Source organism: Theobroma cacao, chromosome 2, assembly GCF_000208745.1.
Source record: "Theobroma cacao cultivar B97-61/B2 chromosome 2, Criollo_cocoa_genome_V2, whole genome shotgun sequence".
NCBI lineage: Eukaryota > Viridiplantae > Streptophyta > Magnoliopsida > Malvales > Malvaceae > Theobroma > Theobroma cacao.
The window spans coordinates 6,991,372-7,012,868 of record NC_030851.1 but is presented as its reverse complement, the minus strand read 5'-3'; the positions used below and the strand labels follow the sequence as shown (position 1 = coordinate 7,012,868).

The window sequence follows — 21,497 nt, the reverse complement described above, 5'->3', positions numbered from 1 at the left end:
CTATAACTTATATATATATATATATATATATATATATATATATTATAGAAAGTTTATGAAAATATTTGTGAATGTATTGTATGTTGGCATTGTTAATTGCTCCCAAATTGCTTTTCATTTTAACAAGAAAATGACTTTTTGATGTAACAATACCTCTTCAACTATATTGATTTATTTCTTACTACAGCGAGATTCATTTTCACTGCAGCGAGAAACTCTCGGGTAGGCAACCTTAATCCATGCTCTGAATTTCATTGCAGCAAGGAATTTCGTTGCAGCGAATATGGATTCTCGCTGCAGCGAGAAATTCTCGAGTGGTTTTGAAATTGTTGTGCAGTGCTATCACTTTGACAACAATTTTGACCACTTTTCGATCAAAACTAGGCAAAGTGGTAAACATCAAAATTGTAGCCCAACCTCTTAGCTTTCTAATGACTCAAAAATCATATCAATTGGACTTATGTAGTGGAAGCGATGCTTGAAAGACCAAAATATATGTGAACCTAGAATGCCTTTTTGATGCAACGAGAAACCCTTTGTTTTGCTTGTCTTGCTTGGACATTTGCTGAAACTTTCATTCTTTTCAACTTCATGGTTTGTCATGGATCTTTCAACACTAAGGGATTTAATAATCAAAGGTTGAATTATGGGATTTTACAAGAAATTAAACTAAATTGCATTGTTTTTAACAAAAGTGCATCATGTTTTCAAAATCTTTCCGTATCGGTTGCTTGTTCCCTTCTTATGTTCACTCACTGAGTTTTATACTCACTCTTTTAAACTTTATGTTTTCAGATTCAGAGGCAGTTGGGACCTAGATTGAGTTGTCCATGTATGCCCGCCTTCTTGGTAGGTGCTATGGCATCTCAGTAGCTACACCTTCACTTAAGGTCACTCCGCTGACAGTCAAGAGTCTTATGGTTGTGTATACATATAAGTAATGTAGACCACTAAGATTCATATTAAAAATCAAATATGTATATTTGATTACTGATGCCAATATAGGTTGGCAAACGGGTGACATTATTTTAACATAATACAAATGTGAATATTAGGTTGCTATAAAATGTTACTGAAATATTTATAGTTGAGAATTACAATATGTGGTTTTAGAAATGATGGCTGGGAATGATAATCGAGATTGCATAAAAAACTGGCTTGGGCACAATGGGCTATGCCCATTCGGCCCATGCACCGGTCATGGCCTGAAAATTGGGTTGTGACACTTGTTTACTCCCTTTATGCAAAAACAAAATATACTCCCTATACAAAATACTCCCTGAACAATTTAAACTCAAAATTTCATAAAAAAATCAAAATTCCCAACAAACATGCTTAACAATCATTCTAATCCCAAACACAACAAAATCCTGAACCACCATAAAATCCATCAAACATGTTTTAGCTGTTCCTTCTCCTTGAGCCCATCATCTTAACCAATCCGATTCAACTCATTAACACAAGCATCTCCATCGCAGCACACATTTCGAAGAAAGTCATCATCAAAAAGCATCTAGTTACCACATTCATCATGCTACTTGCAATCACTATAGAAGAGCAAAATCACTGTTCATCACCATTGAGAACCCCAAGATTCACCATCCAGAAAAATAAAACAAAATAAGAAAAAGCTTCATATCATCTCTGCTCTTTGGATGGTGAGATAAACAGTATTTGATTAGAGAGAGAAATCGAGATTTAATTTTGAAATTTTTGTCTGGATGGCGGGATAGAGAAAACTGAAACCATTTTAATTTGTCTAAAATTATTTAAAGGGTATTTCTTGTCAAGTAATGCTAAAAATTGACTAAAAATAGCTAAAATTATAAAAAAATAATATTTTTGAATTAGGCTTATGAAGAAGGTTATTTCTCACAATTTTCTCTAAAGTCATTCTTTTTTTATTCAACTTCATCTATTCTTTCCTCAGCTCACAGTGGTCTCCAATTACGTTATTGGTCTGAATATAAGTTTGGGTTAATAAAACACAATTAGTCTTTCTTTCATTCTTATTGCCTTAAAAAGGACTTCTTCAAGACCATAATAGCAATTTATGCTGTATCAGGATGTCCGAAAGGTATTAATTGGATTACTTTGAGTCGTGTCATTTTAGATAAAAAAAAATTCGTTTTATCTCGAATTTGAATAATTTTTTAAGTCAAGTTATTAATTTTTACAGTGACATTAGTTTAAATTTTGATTGTTTTGAATTAATCTCTTAAAATCAATTAAGTTTAAATTATTTCAATTTCAAGTCAATTCAATTCGGATATTCAAATCATTTTGAATTTTAAATTTTGATATTCTTGACCAAATCAAGTTATGATGAGTTTAAATTGAGACAAATCGAATAAAATTTTCAAATTTGGACCAACGTTGACAACTCTATTTATCATTCCCTTCCTTTATCCAATTAATGTCAAGTTTCAAGATTTAAATCTTTTTTCCTCTCTAGACTTCTTTTAAATGAAAAAAAATATTAATAAAGTAAGAAAGATCTTATTTAAGTGTGTATTTATATATGAAGTAAGGGCCTTATTTATAAACTAATAACCTCTAAATTTTATTCTTAATCTAATTTAATATATATATATATAGAAATCTAGATATACAGAATCAAATTTAAGAGTTCAAATCAGATTATGATTCTTGTGTTTGGCTTATTGCATTGTTTGACTTGATCTGAACTTTTTAGGTCATTACATAATGGATTTTCACACATATATATTCATAAAAACTCTCTCTTGAATGTTCATTGTATTAAGAATATGCATCATTAAAACTTTATTAGGAAACAATTTCATGAGAAAAAAATCTGGGTAAAGAAAAAAAAATTAAATAATTCTTTTCAAGAATATGCTTTTGAAATACTAACTCATTAAAAACCTTAATCAAGAAAAAAGTGCAATGTGTGTTTTACTCATCCTAATGATTGCATACATTCCAATCTTTTATATCAACTTTTCCAATGTTATAGTATGAAAGGCTTTGGTGAATAAATCTACTAGATTGTCACTTGAACAAATTTGTTAAACATTAATATCACATTTTTCTCGAAAATCATGAATGAAGAAGAATTTTGGCAAAATATATTTTGTCTTATTACCTTTAATGTATCCTTCCTTTAACTGGGCTATGCAAGCGATATATTATCTTCATATAATGTTGTTGGAATTTCTTTCTTAATTAACAAGTCACACGTTTCTCGAATATATTGAGAAATAAATCTTAACCAGACACATTCATAACTTAACTCATGAATTGTTAAAATTTCTGTATGATTATAAGAAGTAGCAACTATAATTTGTTTTATAAAACACTATGAAATAGTCATACTTCGACATGTAAATAATTAACATGTCTAGTATCAAGCATTATGTGGAATAAATAAATATCCTGTATTCACATAACCAATTAAATCTGATTTGAACACATTTGAATAATATAAACGCATGTCTATTATTCCTCAGAGATGTTGAAGTATATGTTTGTTTTCATTCCAATGTCTTTAAGTTGGATAAGAACTATATCTTGCTAATAAATTTACAATAAATGATATATTAAGTTGTGTATTGCTAGCAATATATATTAGTGCTTCGATTGCACTTAAATATAATACTTCAGGATTAAAAAGTTTTTCATCATCCTCATGAGGTCAGAAATGGTCTTTTTTCATATCTAGTGACCTTACAAACATTAGTGAACTCAATGGGTGTGTATTGTCCATATAGAATCATTTTAGCACTTTTAAAATATAATTAGATTAATGAACGAAAATTCCATTTATGACGTGCTCAATCTAAAGACTCAAACAAAACTTGTTTTTTCAAGATCTTTCATCTCAAATTCTTTCTTTAAGTAATCCACGATTTTTTATAACTTTTCTAGAGTTTTAATAATGTTTAGGTCATCATCAAAAATAGCAATTATGACAAATTCAGATCCAAATTTTTTTATAAAAACACATGGGTATATAAGATTATTTTTATAGCTTTCTTTAAACAAATATTCACTAAGGTAATTATACCACATGTGTCCAGATTGCTTTAATCTATATACATATTTATTTAATTTGATTGAATAAATTTCTTAAGATTGTGTACATGCCTCAACCAACTTAAATCCTGAATTTTCATATAGATATCAATATCGAGTAAATCATATAAATAAGTTGTAGTAATTGAATGCATTTCAATCTTCTCATGTATTGTTAGACTAACTAAATAAAGAAATGTAATTGTATCCAACACAACAGAATATGTCTCTTCACAATCAATACTAGATCTTTGGGTAAAACCTTGTGCAACAAGACATGCTTTATGTCTCAAAATTGTTTTTATTTTTCTATTTCGTTTTCACACAAATCTTCATTTAGATCTCACTGGTTTTAAACCATTTGTTGTATGGACTATAAGTCCAAAAACTTCATGATTTACAAGTGAAGTCAATTCCACCTGGATTGCGTTTTTTCACATTGACCAATCATTTCTATGTCTACATTCTTCAACAGATGTAAGTTTATGATCCTCATTTTCTTCCATAATATTGAGCGTTAAATTATATGAAAAAATATCATCGACGTTTATTTCATTATGGTATCATTTTTTTCATCATGACATAATTTATTGAGATCTCTTTATTTTTAATGATTTCAAATACTTGAATTTCTTCTAAAATGTTATCAATTATGTTAGGGGTCACTTCTAGAGTTTTTGTTTCCTCTTTTTGACCATTTTGTATATTTGTTCTTTTTTTTTTTTTGAGGATTTTATCTTTGAAACCGTTGGTTTTTCGCACTTCTGGTGTGCCTTATCCTACAAGGACATTAATTCTACTAAGAGCATTTGCAGCTGATATATGAGATTTAGTTGTTCTCTTTAAGTCAGTAAATACATCTAGCAACTGATTTGCTATATTTTACAAATGTATTATCTTTTGAACATTAAGTTCACATTGATTTGTGTAAGAATCAAAACTAGATAATGATAAAACATTCCAAGAAAAAAAATTTTCTAGCTACTTATTTCTCCCTCTTTTCTTGGAAAAACTATTTCATCAAAATCAAAATCGATAAACTTTGTCATGAATAAATCTATTGTTAATTGTTCTAGATATTTAATTATAGATGAAAATTCATATCCAACATATATTCCTAACTTCCTTTGAGGACTCATCTTTGTGCATTGTGGTGGAGTAATTAGGACATATATCGCACATCCAAAAATTTTTAGATGGAAAATATTCGATTTTTAACCATAAACCAATTGTATATGAGAGAATTTATGATAACTCGTTGTTTAAATGCCTATAAGTGCTACCGCATGCAAAATGGCATGCCCTAAGTAAAAATGAAGAGTTTGTTTTCATAAACAATGATTTTGCAATTAGTTGGACATGTTTAATAAACAATTCTACTTGGCTGTTTTATGCATGAATATAAACAACAAGTTGTTTAATAGTTATTCCAACTAATATGTTATATTCATTAAAAGCTTTAGATGTAAATTCACTAGCATTATTAAGACAAATTGTCTTAATTGTATAATTAGAAAATTGTGTTCATAAATGAAGGATTTGAGCGAGTAATTTTGCAAATGCTAAATTGCAAGTTGATAATAAGTACACATGTGACCATTTAGTTGATGTATCAATTCAAATTGTAAAATATCTAAATGGTTCACATGGTAGATATATGGGTCTACATATATCACCCTAAATACATTCCAAAAATGTATTTCACATGGTGGATGTATTGGAGATTCAGCTCTTACTTTAGTTGGTGATAGTCTTATAATTAATTTACCTTAAGAGCAAGTAACACATGAAAATTCTTTAAATTGAAAATTTTTTTAGTTTTTCAATGAATAACCACATGTATTTCAATAATTTTTTGCATCATTATTGATCTCGGATGGCCCAATCGGTCATGCCAAATGTTAAAATCATTAGTCAACTTCTAATTTATTATAACATGAGTTTCAATCATTATAATATTTGTGTAGTACAATCGAGAGAACCAAGCGGGTAATTTTTCCAACAAACACTTCTTATTTAAGATAATAGATGTAATATATAGCTATTAATTGTCTCTTTTATTTGTTGTCTCAATATGATATCTATTTAAATAAATATCTTTAAAACTTAACAACTTTTTTTGAGACTTAATAGAAAATAATACATCCTTTCTTATAAAGTTTGTTCCTCCAAGTATTAAAATATTGGTTTTTCTGAAGCTTTTATTAATCTTATACTACTAGATATTATATTAATATTGTTTCTTACATTGTTAAGTGAGAAAAATATTTCTTATTTTTTAATATATTGTGCATTATAGGGCTATTTGCTAGACATATATTTGCATTGTTGATCTTGGATCCAACTAGATGAATATTCATATTTTAAAATAATATATATAGTAAGAAACTTACAAATTATCATAAGAGAACATTAAATATAGAATTAATTATTAAAACACATAATAAAAACATATCATTTAAATATAATGAGAACATATAACAACATTTTCATAATAAAGTTATACTAAAATATATTAGCAAACTATTAAGAAATTTTATTTTTGAATATTTACATAACCAATAAGATGATCAATTCCTTCTTTACGATGGACAAAAAAATTAGTAACATCCAGATATATTATATCAATTGGGTCATAGTTAAAATTATCTTGAACAAAACTTGTTTTGATATATATTTTTTCTTTTTAACTTGCAAAGATAATTGATAAAGTTCAATAAGATGTTTCAACGTACAACAGGTATGTAACCAATGGCCTTTCATACCACATCGATGATAGATATTTTTTATATTCCTTTTATTTCGTCTACTTTTATTTTTTTTTCTTATATCTCTTCAATATTCATCCACTTTTGGTGGTTAAATGTATCCATTTAGTTCCAATGATTAGATGTGTCCATCCACTTTTGGTAATTAAATGTATCCATCCACTTTGGATGGTATTCTCATTATTAGAATAGTTATTAGAGTAATCACCATGATTGTAATTATTATGCTCTTTCACATCCATGACCATAATTATTAAATGATGTCGCACTCACTTTAAAGAATGGATGAAGTTTATAACATAATGGGCATTCATACATATATTCATAATAATAAATTATTAATCTTTTAAATAATTTTTGAAAAATTTTGCATGGCTATATGCTAATACCTTTTCATAGCAATTCCAGATGGGTCAAGCAAAATTTTAGATAGTATTTGGGTAATAATCTGGTAGCAAGTGGTCCATTATTTCAAAGTTTTGACCATGAATATTTAAAGCAATACCTTTTCTTATGTTAAAGGAGGATCAATCGTATAGGGTGATTGGACAAGATTATGGAAAGGTTAGAATAATGCTACATTTAAGGGGTGTTTGGTACAAAAGAAGTAAGTAATATTTCTTGTAATGTAAATGATAAAGTTTACAATGTTTTGTGAGAAAAATTCAATTTAATATTACATTACATTGGCATCATATTACACCAAAAAAAGAAATCAATGTAATGTTACTTTCTTATTAATTGAGAAAGTAAAAAAATCTGATTTTACCATTATTGCCCATTTCCTTTGGGGAACGAAGCCCAAACCCTTCCCTCACACCCCTTCCGTTCTAACCCTAGGGGCCATTTAGTTGTTGGTTTCTCTCTTATTCTCGCTTCAAATTTGACTAGATTTTGTTTAGTTTTGAGTTTTTGATTTCTTCTTCGTCTTTTTCTTCTTCAAACATACAAACGGTAACTATTGAGTAGATTTAACAATTTGTGTTTATTTTAATTGTATCATGTAAATATAAAGTATTAATAGTTATATAGATAAACACAAAAATAATACAATTAATTAATTGTGTTAAGATATTATATATAAATACGTTCAATAAACATGTAACACAATACAATATGTGAACACAACTAAATAAAAAGATAATAAACCAATCATGAATTATATGAGTATACAATAACACAATTAAAGATTACTTTAAAATCTAGTGTTCCTAAAGAAGAAAGTTTCAATACGTAAAAAAATAATCATTTAAAGGCTCATTGAAAAAGTAAATTAAATTAGATAAAGTATAATTATTTATGCAATTTCCCCCTATAATCTATTTGGTAATTAATAAGAAACCATCAAATATCAATCCCTTGGTGAGAATTGATGTGTCTTGAAGAATAATAGTTAGATTTATTGAATGAATGATATTATATACAAAAATTTACATTAAAAAAATAGATAAATATATTAAATTTTTATTTTCATATATAATGATAATTTTAAAAATATCACATTGATAATAAAAATATAATGTTATCTTCTTAATACTTTTAGTTATTAATATTTTCTTATATATCAAATGTCATAACGATATCTTTTCAATAATTACATTATCAGTAATCAAGTTATAACAATTGGGTTAAGATGATGTATCCGGCTGAGTTGGCCCAAAATGTAACTCAAAGAAAATTGGGTTCACGAGAAAGCCAGAAAGTCCCGTGAAAGCAAAACACCGACTGGAAACTACTGTTTCCCACATCTCCATCATCCTAATAAACATTTTCAACGATCCAAAACGAGAATTCTCTCTTAATTTGTCCTTATTACTCATTTACCTCACCAATTCGTCCTTCCTTCTTCATCATCTCTTAACCTCTCAAAACTCTTTCCATTCATACAAACAAACGGAAAACTAAAAAACCATAGTTAGAACTAAGCCAAGAAAACCAAAAGAAGAAAAATCATGGGCATAATGGAAAACTCGCCAGCGGCCATAACTCTTTTGCTACTTAGAAATATGGTAACTTCTATATTTATTTATGCTGACAAATCCCTCTTGAACTTAGCAGAAAAATACAAGCTACTTGAACTAATTCGTGCTGTTGTCATCACTTGTTTTCTCTTCTTTCTGCACTTACTTCCTTCTCTGATCCCTTCTACTTTACACCATCAAGCCGATGATTACTCCTTTAAGCACCCCTAAAACCATAGCTACGTGGCTGCAGCCTGTGGGGTTGGCGACTCGAGAATTGCTCGTGCGCTTTCACAGCTACTATCTAGCGTTAATGATATTTCTGTTAGCTCAAGAAAATATGAAATTGTTCGATCTTTAGTGGAAAGACTTATAGAAGAGAAGCGTAAGGAAGACGTCGAAGTTTGAAGGAAAATTCGATTAAATTTCTTGAAAGACCGTTTTCTAAGGATGAAGTTTGGGATACCATTCAAAGTTGTGATGGGGACAAAGCTCTAGGACCTGACGAATATAATTTGAATTTTTTCAAGAAGAATTGGTGTCTGGTGAAAAAAGATGTCATGAGGTTCATGGGGGATTTTTACAGACACAGCAAGTTGGGTCGCGGGGTCAATAATTCGTTTATCACTTTGGTCCGCAAAGTCAGTAACCTAATAAGGCTTGATGAGTATAGGCCTATAAGTTTGGTTGGGAGTTTGTATAAGATCATGGTGAATACTTTTGCTAATCGGCTTAAGCAGGTCATGGATGAAATTATAGGGAGGAATCAGTTCGCATTCATTAAAGGAAGGTAATTGATGGATTGTACACTTATTGCTAATGAGGTTGTGGACGAGCTGCGGAAGAGAGGGAGTGGAGGTATCTTGTTCAAGATTGATTTTGAAAAAGCATATGATTGTATTAGTTGGAATTTCCTTGAGCTTTGCATGGTTAAAATGGGGTTTAGGGAGAGATGGAGATCATAGATTAAGGAATGTGTCAGTACAGCGAGGATAACGGTGCTTGTTAATGGTACGCCTACTAGACAGTTTACGATGAAAGAGGGCTTAGGCAAGGATGCCCTTTGTCCCTTTTCTTGTTTAATATCACTGTGGAGGTGTTGAGCAGTTTGATTAAAAGAACTAAACAAATAGGAGTATGGGAGGGGATCAGAATAGGAACATAATAGTTTAAGATCTCTCACCTGTAATTTACAGATGACACAATGTTATTCTGCAAGCCTAAAGTGGATGATGTACTGGTGGTGAAGAGAATTCTCAAGTGTTTTCAAAGTATTTCTAAACTGAATATTAATTTTAAAGAAAGCTTCCTTATCGGGATTGGAGTTGAAAGTGTGTTAGTCCAAAATTGGGCAGCTTTGATTAAATGTCAAATTGAAAAAATTTCGGCCATTTATTTGGGACTCCCATTGGGGGTGAACCATAATTCCATGGCTTTTTGGAATCCAGTCATTGAGAAAGTGGAAAAGAAGTTGTCAGGTTGGAAATCCAGAATGCTGTCCCTTGAGGGCAGAATCTCTTTGCTCAAATCTGTGTTAGTCAGCTTGCCAACATTCTATATGTCATTGTTTAAAATTCTTGTGAGGGTAAAGAATAAATTGGAGAGACTTCAGCGGAGCTTCCTTTGGGGAGATTGTGATGAGAAAAGAAAGGTGCACTATGTCAATTGGGAGAAGGTGTGTAATTATCGGGAGTGTGGGGGGATAGGAATAACAGATTTGGAAACTAAGAATAAAGCTCTCTTAAATAAATGGATTTGGCGGTATAGAAGTGAGAGAGAGAGCATGTGGAGAGAAATTATTGTTAGAAAAACCAGGAGTGATCCTATCTATCTCATGCCAAATACGAATGCAAATCGTAATTTTTCTACATTATGGAAGAACATCACTAGTCCCCTTTCCCCGACTAACAAGTATCTTTTGCAGGTCATTCCGAATCTTGGTTTTGTGGTTGGATATGGTGAAAACATACGCTTTTGGACTGATGAATGGATTGGTAATGGTACATTGGCTCAAATCTATCGAAGGATTTTTGTGCTTGCTAATAATAAAAATGGGAAGATTATGGAATATGGCAGATAAGAGGAGAATGTGTGGAAATGGGATATATCTCTGAGAAGAAATTTATTTGATTGGGAAATTGGTCAATGGGATCAGCTTGGAAACATTCTTAAAGACTTCCAAATTAGTAGAGAGCTAAAAGATGAGATGGTGTGGAAATGTGAAGTAAGTGGTCTATATAGCTCTAAATCTTTTTGCAAGAGACTAATGGTGCTAACCGAAAAGAGAGATAAGGTTTGAAAGAATATTTGGGTTGGTCTGGCACCTTATAGAACTGAGGCGTTTGTGTGGCAATTATTTCATGAAAAAATCGAAGTGAAAGAAGAACTAGTAAGTCGGGGAGTGATTCAAGATAATCAAAGTTCTTGTGTGCTGTGCAACAAAGAGAAGGAATCGGTTAACCGCTTGTTTATTTTCTGCTCTAAAATGTGGAAGGTATGGGCTGGGTGGTGTGACGTGTTTGGGTATCAATGGAGTGCCCCTGGTAATGTTAAATTATTCTTTGAATCCTGGAATAATTGTTACATGGGACATGCGGATGAGAGGATTTGGAGGATGAGTTATTTTGTAGTTGTTTGGACTATTTGGAAGTGTCGTAATGATGTTGTCTTCAATGGAAAAACTTAGGATAGAGTACAGTGTTGGGAGACTTCTAAGATAAGAGTGGCATCATTGGCCAATGCTAAGTGGCCTAATGAGTATCCTTTGGTTTTGACCATTTTTATCCCTAAAGTTGGATGTGGCGGTAAAAAAAAAAAACTAAAGAAAGAAAAGGTGTTTCATGGGAAAAACCAAAGCCAGGGCATCTGAAGTTTAACGTAGATGGAGTGGCCCAAGGTTGCCTTGGACTTGCTGGAATTAGGGGCATTTTGAGAAATGAAAAGGGAGAGGTGCTACTTACTTTTTCCAAACCAATTAGTATTGCAAACTCTACTATAGCTGAAGTCCATGCGGTGAATGAGGCTTTCTTGATTTTCTCAGCTTCAAGATGGAGAGGTAACCACTCCTTGCTGATTGAAAGTGATGTGTGGAACATTGTTAGATGGATCAAAGATCCTGCGAAAGCGCCTTAGAGGCTGAGATATTGGATGATTCAGATTGAAAGGTTAAAGGATATAAGTGCTGAGTGGGATATCAGACATTCTGTAAGAGAGGCAAATCAAGAAGCCGATTCATTGGCTAAAGCTACCATTCATCTTCAGAGTGAGATATTAAGAGTGTTCTAGTCTCTGTTTTTTTTTCCTTGAGGGAGGTGGACAAATTCAGATTTGTTAATTCGGTTCTTAGTCTGATTGGGGGCCATGGGTGTTATTGAGTCCTGATTCTCTTGCCCGCGTTTTTAGTTACTTTTTATTTTGTTGTTTGTTTTCCTCTTTTAGTTTGCTGGATTGGGAGTGTATGGCTCTTGGGAGGAAGGATTGTTTTTGTCTTTCTTGTTTATATGGGTGACTGTAACTTTCAGGGATTTTCTTTTGTTTTCATTGGAGAGGGAGTACAATGGCCTTCCTGCCAAGTTTGGCTTTATGGAATTATGACGTGTATAGGGGTTGTTTCTTTTGGTTTTTTTAGAAGGCTTTGGAAAGATATATCAGATAAATTGGACTGATATATGAACCAAAGCTTTCTATTATTCTCTCTTCTATATGGTGAAAGGGATTTAGTCCCTCTTTGATGAATAAAGTTTACTCTTGCTATTAAAAAAAAAGGAAAACGTCGAAGCTTTGCGTGAAGTCAACCATACCATTTTGTCAGCTGTTTTTGCGAGGACTATTGACAGTTTGAAGCTGCAATGGTTGAAGTGGGGTAGGACACGGTTAGTCTCGATGTCCCGGCACCTAGACCGGTTTGATATAGGTTGAATAGGGTTTTACAAGCGATTCGATCGGTTGAAGATGGCGTGTGGAGTAGGGTGGGGATGGGGAAAGGGGATGTGAACCGATCGGGGAATTTGGCTCAGAAGCTGGCTGCTAGGCTACTTTGGTTGGTGCAGAAGTTAGCAGCTTGTGGGTTTGAGGAAGAGGTTGTTGAAAGGTGGGCGTCAACTTCAAAAATGGCTTGGCTTTCTCTTTCAAAATTAGTACTCTGTTATTTAAAATCAGTATTCTTCCCAGCTTCGGATGAATTGGAATTTTTAGTTTTTCCTTAGATACTATTCAATTTACTCACTTCCGTTTTGATTCAGATTTAAATAAGAATCTCAATTTAAAATATATTATCACTTAGCAATAAGGGTGATTAGCATATAATTCATGAAATTCAGCTTTTATATCGAGTGATTGCCTGAATCTACATGAATTGGACAAGAATTTTGTTGTTGAACTTTCACCTGTTGATATCGATATGGTTAACAAATGGTGATACCCCAAAGAGAGGTTAAAGACTTGTAAAAAGCCTAGGCCTTTAGCCTTAATTACCTCCACCTATGTTGTTGCCTAATAGGTTCATGGTTAAAGACTATTCCTCAAGGAAGGACTTATTCTTTCTAGCGCTTGGCTTGTTTTACGCCAATTCGCACCTTGTTAATGTTGTTTGACCAATATTAGGGTGGTCTTCATTCCCTTTGGTCCATTTTTTCTCATCTATCGTAATTCACGACTTGTCCTCTATTGTCTTTTCTCCTACAATTTTCAGCTCATGAATCATGACTATGACTTCTGCCTAATTTTAATTTGATTGCTTTTTAAATATTATTCTCATTCTTAGGATTTGGAATTAAATTTATTGTAGCACTGCACGTCTTTAAACCTTGACATAGACTTTGATTAGTTTATAATAACAAAATTTCAATTGTTTAGGTATGAAATGTCATACATGAGATCTATCTCAAGGTGGAGCTAACGTGCCGCCACGCATACTTGACCATTTAAGCACATTAAAAATATTAAACAACCAATTATCACTGTGGGAAAAAAAATTTTAATGCTGAATTAATTGATACTAATTCTAAACCATTCTTAAGGAAATGTCACATTCGAGGTCTTCAACAAGCAATAGACATGCCTTGGTTAGAAGTCATTACTCCAAGTGCAAAGTGATTGGAGGAAAGGATGATTTGAAATGATCCTTTCCTCCGATACTATTGTGAAAATTACAAAATTATCTTTAAATAGTTATTCAAGATTTTCCTCAATCAATAAAATAAAAAAAATTAAGTACATTTACAAGAATACAAGAATTTACGTGGTTTAGTCTTTTAATGATCTACATCCATGAGTATAGTAACAGAGAAAGATCCACTAAAAGAAAAATCAAAAGATTACAAGAACAGTCTCAAACTCACAACCCTTATCTCATGTACACCTAAATCAATCTCTCTAAATCTACGTGATGACTATTCTTTAATCGCATAGGATTCTTTTATAAGGTCAAGTACAATAATTTTATCCTCATTCAATTAAGATATATTATACTAGTCTAACTAGAGTTAAAGACTATCTCAGAAAGGTATACAAGTTTAATTAGAATTAAACAATCATAATCAAACTACAATTCAAGACTATCATAACAAATCTCCACCTTAGGCTTGAATTCACCAAGCTTCACCTTACGAACCAATCACTGTTGACACTGTCAATGCCTTAAAAGGCCCCAAGCACTATGAACACCAACTAAGTCCAAGCAATCTTGAACTTTATCCCAAAAAGTGACTTAGTTACTATATTTGTTGAATTTTCAGCTGTGGCTATTTTCTTAACTACAATCTCACATCTAGAAATAATCTTTTGAACGAAGTTTCACTTGACTCGAATGTGATTAGTTTTCTCATGAAACATTTGATTTTTAGTCAAGTGTATGGCACTTTAACCATCACAAAACACAAGCTTATATGCTTGTCCAAAACCAAGATCCCTAACCAAGCCTTGGAGTCATAAAACCTCATTCACTGCCTCGTCACAACCATATATTCAGCTTTAGTTGTAGACAAAGCAACGGTTGATTGAAAAATTACTTTCCAACTAATTGCAAACTCTAAGAGAGTGAACACATACTCCGTTTGAGATCTTTAACTGCATCAATCACCAGTAAAATCAAAATTGGAAAAACTAATCACATTACAACTATTGTTTGCACCTCTTTCATACATTAAGCCAACATCAATAGTATTTTTAGGTGTTTTCACGAGCTCCCATGTTTGATCCTAGTGTAGAGACTCTATCTCCGTATAAGACTCGACAAATGTAATTGCCTCACCATAAAAGTAAGGCTCATCAATCTCTACTTTCACAAATAAAATATAAGAATCAAAATCACCATTGACACAAGTAACAAAATCATCATACATCTTAGATACTCTTGAATTCCTTGTAATAATGCTTCGTTCTTGTATATGAGATACCAATTCTTGTACCTCTTATGGCTCATTTTTTATTTCACTATCATCTTGCATTATCTCAAGAGCATTGATTTCAAACTCCACCTACTTGCCAACTTCTTAGTCTAATGTGTTTGTGATTTTAGACTTATCCCATAAAGTAATGCAGATTTGTCAAAGGTAACATCCTGACTCACCATAAACTTGGAGGACTTACAATCAGTACACCACAATCAATAACCCTTCACCCCATATGCGTAAACTAGGTGTTGGGGATTTAATCATGCTAAGACAACTCATACGCAGTAGAATATTATTAAAATTTTAATCCCCAAAGCCATAGATCACTTTAATTGAAACTAATCTAGAAAAACCACAAAAGAAATTTGAACATACCTGAAAGTCTGCTTTCTTTGGTGGAGTTCTCCTTGGCTTTTCGTTTTAACTTTTGTACACAGACTAGCACTTATCAAACCACAACATCATAGTTGTCCGCCTCTAATGGTGATCCATACAGTGATTTGTCGAAATCTCTTCACTAAGAGTGTGTGAATCCTTAAGTCGAAGTTTGTGCTAGCAAACTTTCAACTTTGAGCTCCCTTGTGTTTCTCTCTTTTGGCTATGATCCTATTTGAACACCCGAGAAAATAAAATAAAACTCTTCTATATATTCAAGAGGCAGCTAAGGGATTCTTTAATAGAGTTAATTGACCTACTTTATAACCAATAAGGATTATAAAATGTCTTGAGCTAATTGGGCCTTTATTTAATATTCCATCAAATCATATTTGATTTAGCCCAATACTTAATTGGATTAAGTCTCTATAAAATTAATTAGATCACATCCAATTGAACTAAAATTAATTTCGACAATTCACCTTATGTGTGTGACCCATTAGGTTCCCAACATATTGGCAATAAATATAAATTAATTCAATTAAGAATTTATATTTATATTTATAGATCATGAGCGACATCTAGCAATACATCACGACCACCCAAATGTCAAGAGAGTCAATATGATTTGACTAACCTTTCAGTGTACAGTATCTTAGTGTAATTCGATCCTTTCATCATATATCCCAAGTATATAGATGTTGGTCCCTATAATATGTGCTAAAAGGGGGTGAATAGCACAATTTGGCTCTAAACAATATTGGAAACTAATTTTCAGAACTTAAAAAAACAAAAGTAGAGTATAAAATGCACAGCAATTTAGAGTGGTTCGATCCAAAACCTACATCTACTACCTTTATTATCCAACTAAGGATTTTCTCACAAATCCACTATAGACCGGTGAAATTCACAAGCTTTCACCAAGCTTTACAATAGCTTTTACCAAGCTCAGCCACAACTTTTTACACTAGTTTTTTATGGGCTCAACTAAAACTCAATGTGGTTTTCCAAGGCTCAACTACAACCTGCAACAATCAAGCTATCCCAAGTTTGAACAACCCCTTAGAATGACTCCCTCACTCTAAGAATACAAGAGAAGTAGTACAAGAAGGTACCTATGATCATTGGTTGATTTGATTGGTACAGGATTGAGTGCTAAATACAAATGCAAAGAGTAGACTTTTAAGTGCAGACAAGTGCTATGAAGCTTTTCTGGTTTTTTTACTTTCTATAGCTCAAATCTCATTGAAGGCTTTTAAAACCTTGTTTCTAATTGTTGAAAGACCATTTTATACTTGCAGATGCAACCTTGATGGCAGTTTGGCAATTTATATCCGTTGAAAATAGTTAAGAATGAGTTATAGCCGTTAATCTGCCCTATAGTGCTCTAGTTCAAATTGCAGACAAAGAGCCCTTAGTCGACTAACTTGGTCGACTAAGTTGATTCTGTTTCTGGTTTACAGATCTTGGTAGAAAGCACTTAGTCGACTGTCTTGGTCGATTAAGTTAATTTTGTTTCTTAAACTTTTCATCCTGTCATTTCTCCAATTTGAAACTTTGATCAACCAACATTCTTCCTTGTTTCACCAATAAGCTTCCTCCTTGTTATTCAGTTACATCTTGTTGTTTTTATCCCTCTTTTTCTTTCAAAAATACTCTTTGAAGAGTTAATAAATTAATTTCATATATTAATTTCCTGCACACTCAAGTAAAGGTATTAGACACAAATAAATAGGAATGTTTTATTATCATCAAAAACTAATTGAGCCAACAATAGAAAGCCTGGCTCGATGTCTACTTTTTAACTTATCCATATTAGTCTTGTAGCTTCTATATTGACCTATCAAGATTGCCTTAGCCAAAGACTTTCAATCAATATAAGCTAGGAGCAAATGAGATATGTCCCCTTCAAATCACTTGGGGTGATGAATCCTCTCTAGACTACTCATTCATCTTTGCATGCTTTATGCCATACCCAAAAGCACATTGTTTAAGCATCTGGTCATCTCCAGACTCGTAGAGGTGAAATCAAAGCATGACAATTCACATCCAAAATGACCTGGTATCACAAGTCTAAGGATTACTTACACTACTGACACATGAGAGTATTTCCATAGACACTTGAGTGAAATACCAAATGAAACTCTTATAGCGGGTCATGTTCAGTGAACTTGTTCCTTAACAATCACCCAAATACTATCATTAAGTATCTCACATACTTCAACCTATGAGATCAATTGCTTACTTCTAAAGTAAGGAGGTTTAGCATGTACTAGTCTTTGAACATTGTCAATGCCCTTATTCTTGACAATACAATGACCACGAACACATTTAGAAACAAGGCTTTGATGCATAAGAATCTCATAATTATAACCTTTATAATTTCTTTGCAAGGCCATTATGTTCCAAGAACTTTATCTACATAAGTATCTCATAACTCTTTATAAATAAACTCATGGATAAAAAAATACCTCATACATTATATAAAATATCCATAATGTATTTAACATGAAATATGACTAATTAATATAGTGTTTTACAAGCACAAAATCGATTGGCTTGCAGGGCTTACACTAACAATCTCCCACTAGCACTAAAGCTAATCGTCCATGTATCTAATACCAAAGCCCTCCAAGTGGTGATCATGTTTCTACTGGGACAGAACTTTAGTGAGAGGGTCAGTTAAGTTGTCCTCTGTGGGTACTCTTTCTATATTAATATCACCTCTTTTAATGATATCTCTGATCAAGTGATAACGCTGCAATACATGTTTGGATCGTTGATGAGACCTCAATTCCTTTGCTTGCGTAATGGCTCTATTATTGTCACAGTACAAAGTTACAGGGTCAACAATGCTAGGAACCACACCAAGTTCAATTACAAACTTCTTGATCCAAACTCCCTCCTTTGCTGCCTCTGACGCGAAGATGTATTCAGCCTCAGTTGTAGAATCTGCAGTTGTTGCTTGCTTGGAACTTTTCCAACTAATAGCACTACCATTTAAGGTAAATATAAATCCACTTTGCGATTTGCTATCATCCTTATCAAATTGGAATGTAATATCTCCATATCCTTTAACTTGGAGTTCAGCCCTTCCATAGACCAATAAAACATCCTTAGTTCTTCATAAGTACTTAAAGATATTTTTCACAGCAATCCAATGATTCTCACCTGGATTTGATTGGTATTTGCTCATGACACTCAGAGCATACGCCACATCTGGTCTAGTACATAACATGGCATACATGATGGATCCTATAGCCGATGCATACAGTATTTTATCCATCCTCATTCTCTCATCTTGTGTCTTTGGACACATATCCTTTGAGAGATAAATGCCATGTGACATAGGCAAGTGTCCCTTTTCGGACTCGGTCATGTTAAACCTCTTTATCACCTTGTCTATAAGTGGATTGGGACAATCCTAACAGCTTCTTTGATCTATCTCTATAGATCTTTATTCCCAGAACATAGGTCGCTTCTCCCAAATCCTTCAAGGAGAATTGTTTGGATAGCCAGATTTTGACAGTTTGTAACATCGGTATATCATTTCCTATTAATAGTATATCATCAACATAAAGTACTAAAAATATAACTGCTTATCCATTTACCTTTTTATAAACACATGGATCATCAAGATTCTTGACAAAATCATATTCTTTAATAGTTTCATCAAATCTGATGTTCCAACTCCTAAATGCTTGTTTCAACCCGTAAATGGACTTGTGGAGTTTGCATACTTTATGCTAATTATCCTTGGATGTAAAACCTTCAGGTTGTGTCATATACACTTCTTCTTACAAATTCTCATTAAGAAATGCTGTCTTTACATCCATCTGCCATATCTCATAATCATAATATGCAGCAATAGCAAGCAAAATCCTAATGGATTTAATCATGGCCACAGGTGAAAAGGTTTCCTCATAATCTATTCCTTTAACTTGGTTGTAACCTTTAGCAACCAACCTAGCCTTGTACGTTTATACATTACCATCCATGTTAGTTTTTCTCTTAAAGACCCATTTGCATTCGATGGGTTTTACCCTTTTAGGTGCATCAACCAAAGTCCATACTTAGTTGACATGCATGGCATCCATCTCAGATTTCATGGCCTCCAACCACTTATCAGAATCAATATCAAATATTGCTTTCTCATAATTAGTAGGCTCCTTGTCAATTGGCAGAGCATCTCTTTCCATCATAAATCTATATCTCTTTGGAAGTTGTCTCTGTCTTATAGATCTACGGAGCACTTGTGTTTCTTGAGTACTAATTTGAGCATCCAATGCTTCAACAGTCGACTCAAGTTCCAAAAGGGATGTCAGTTTGTGGTTCTTGAACCTCTTCAAGAATTATTTTACTCCCACTAATCTCTTCAAGTAAAAACTCTTTTTCCAATAAAGTGGCATGTTTCGAGACAAACACCTTTTACTCAGTGGGATTGTAAAAATAGTATCCTACAGTTTATTTAAGATACCCTATAAACTTATATTTGTTTGATCTAGCTCCAAGCTTATCAAATGATGCACACTTCACATAAGCTGTACATCCCCAAATCCTTATATAAGACAAGTTTGGCCTTTTGCCATACCACATCTCATATGGTGTTTTATCAACCGATTTGGTTGGAGCCTTGTTAAGAAGGTAAACAGCAGTCTCTAGGGCATATCCTCAAAAGGATATCAGAAGGCCTGCCCTACTCATCATGAACGAACCATGTCCAACAAGGTTTAGTTTCTCCTCTCAAACACTCCATTGTGTTGTGGAGTTCTAAGTGGAGTCCATTGTGATAGAATCTCATATTCCGTTAGATAATCCAAAAACTCCTAACTAAGATATTCTTCTTCTCGATCCGATCTAAGGGTGAGAATACTCTTCCTAGTTTGTTTCTCAACCTCAGCCTTAAACTCTTTAAACTTTTCAAAAGTTTCAAACTTGTACTTTATTAGGTACACATAACCAAATCTAGAATGGTCATCTATAAACGTAATGAAATACGAATAACCTCCTCTGGCTGGTGTCTTTAAGGGTCCACATACATCCAAATGTATTAGCCCAATGAGCACACCTACTTTTTCAGCCTTTCCAGTAAAAGGAGTCTTAGTCATCTTACCAAGGAGACAACATTCACAAACTCCATATGATTCATAATCAAAAGGATCCAAATAACCTTGTTTATATAACTTAGCTATCCTTGTCTCATTGATATGACCAAGTCTATAATGCCAGATGTATGTTTGATTGGGATTATCTTTTCTAGCTTTCTTGACATCTATTGAGCATTGGACTATGAAGATCCATAACATAAAGTCCTCCATGACATGTTGCAGATCCATAAAATACATCATTTAGAATGACAGTGCAACAATTGCCCTTCATACTAAATTTGAAATCATCATTCTTAACTAGGTATGAAATCGAAATGATGTTTCTAGTTAATGTTGGTGCATAATAGCACTCTTTTAGCTCCAGCACTAATTTCGATGGTAAAATAGGATCACAAGTCCCAACGACAACTATAGTAATTTTTACACCATTGCTTACTTCTAGGACTACCTCATTTTTACCAAGCTTTCTACTATTCTTTAAAGCCTTTATGTCAGTACATAAATGCGATCCACATCCTGAATCTATTATCCAAGATTCAGGATTGGTAGTAGAAAGATTAAGCTCAATCATATTTAAAGTTATCTTTTTACTTGTCAAGATTGCACCCTTCCATTTATTAAGAACTTTTCTCAAGGTGATATACCAATCCAAACATTTTAGGCTGATGGCATCAAGTATGCCAAGCAAAGTAGCAATTATTATACCCATTTTAACAACCTATAAATATAGAAAAAATATTTGTATTAGCCTTTCATGTTATAAATCAATTTAAGACGAGGTATTAAATCTTACACTGATTCTCTCACTAATTTTTTTGTAATAATAGCCCTCACTATTATACAAAAATCTCTACTAGG

The 21,497-nt window shown here is 32.7% G+C and overlaps 1 protein-coding gene and 1 pseudogene across 1 annotated transcript; one reads left to right on the top strand and one right to left on the bottom strand.

Moving 5' to 3' along the window:
- The window catches only part of LOC18608276, a 25,824-nt pseudogene extending 12,468 nt beyond the window's left edge, over positions 1-13,356 (top strand).
- On the bottom strand, positions 19,605-20,639 carry LOC108660625. Its single transcript, XM_018114867.1, has 2 exons — positions 20,427-20,639; positions 19,605-19,874 (listed from the first exon to the last, which is right to left on the bottom strand). Exons 1-2 carry the CDS (start codon positions 20,637-20,639, stop codon positions 19,605-19,607), a joined length of 483 nt encoding a protein of 160 aa, XP_017970356.1.

What these genes read in the sequence shown, in the direction of transcription:
- LOC108660625 (XM_018114867.1), bottom strand. Translation starts at nt 20,639, where the DNA reads ATGACTAAGACTCCTTTTACTGGAAAGGCTGAAAAAGTAGGTGTGCTC. An exon ending in TTAAAGAGTTTAAGGCTGAG is followed by an intron (nt 19,875 to 20,426) that starts GTTGAGAAACAA and finishes TAATTCTTGAAG; the next exon opens with AGGTTCAAGAACCACAAACT.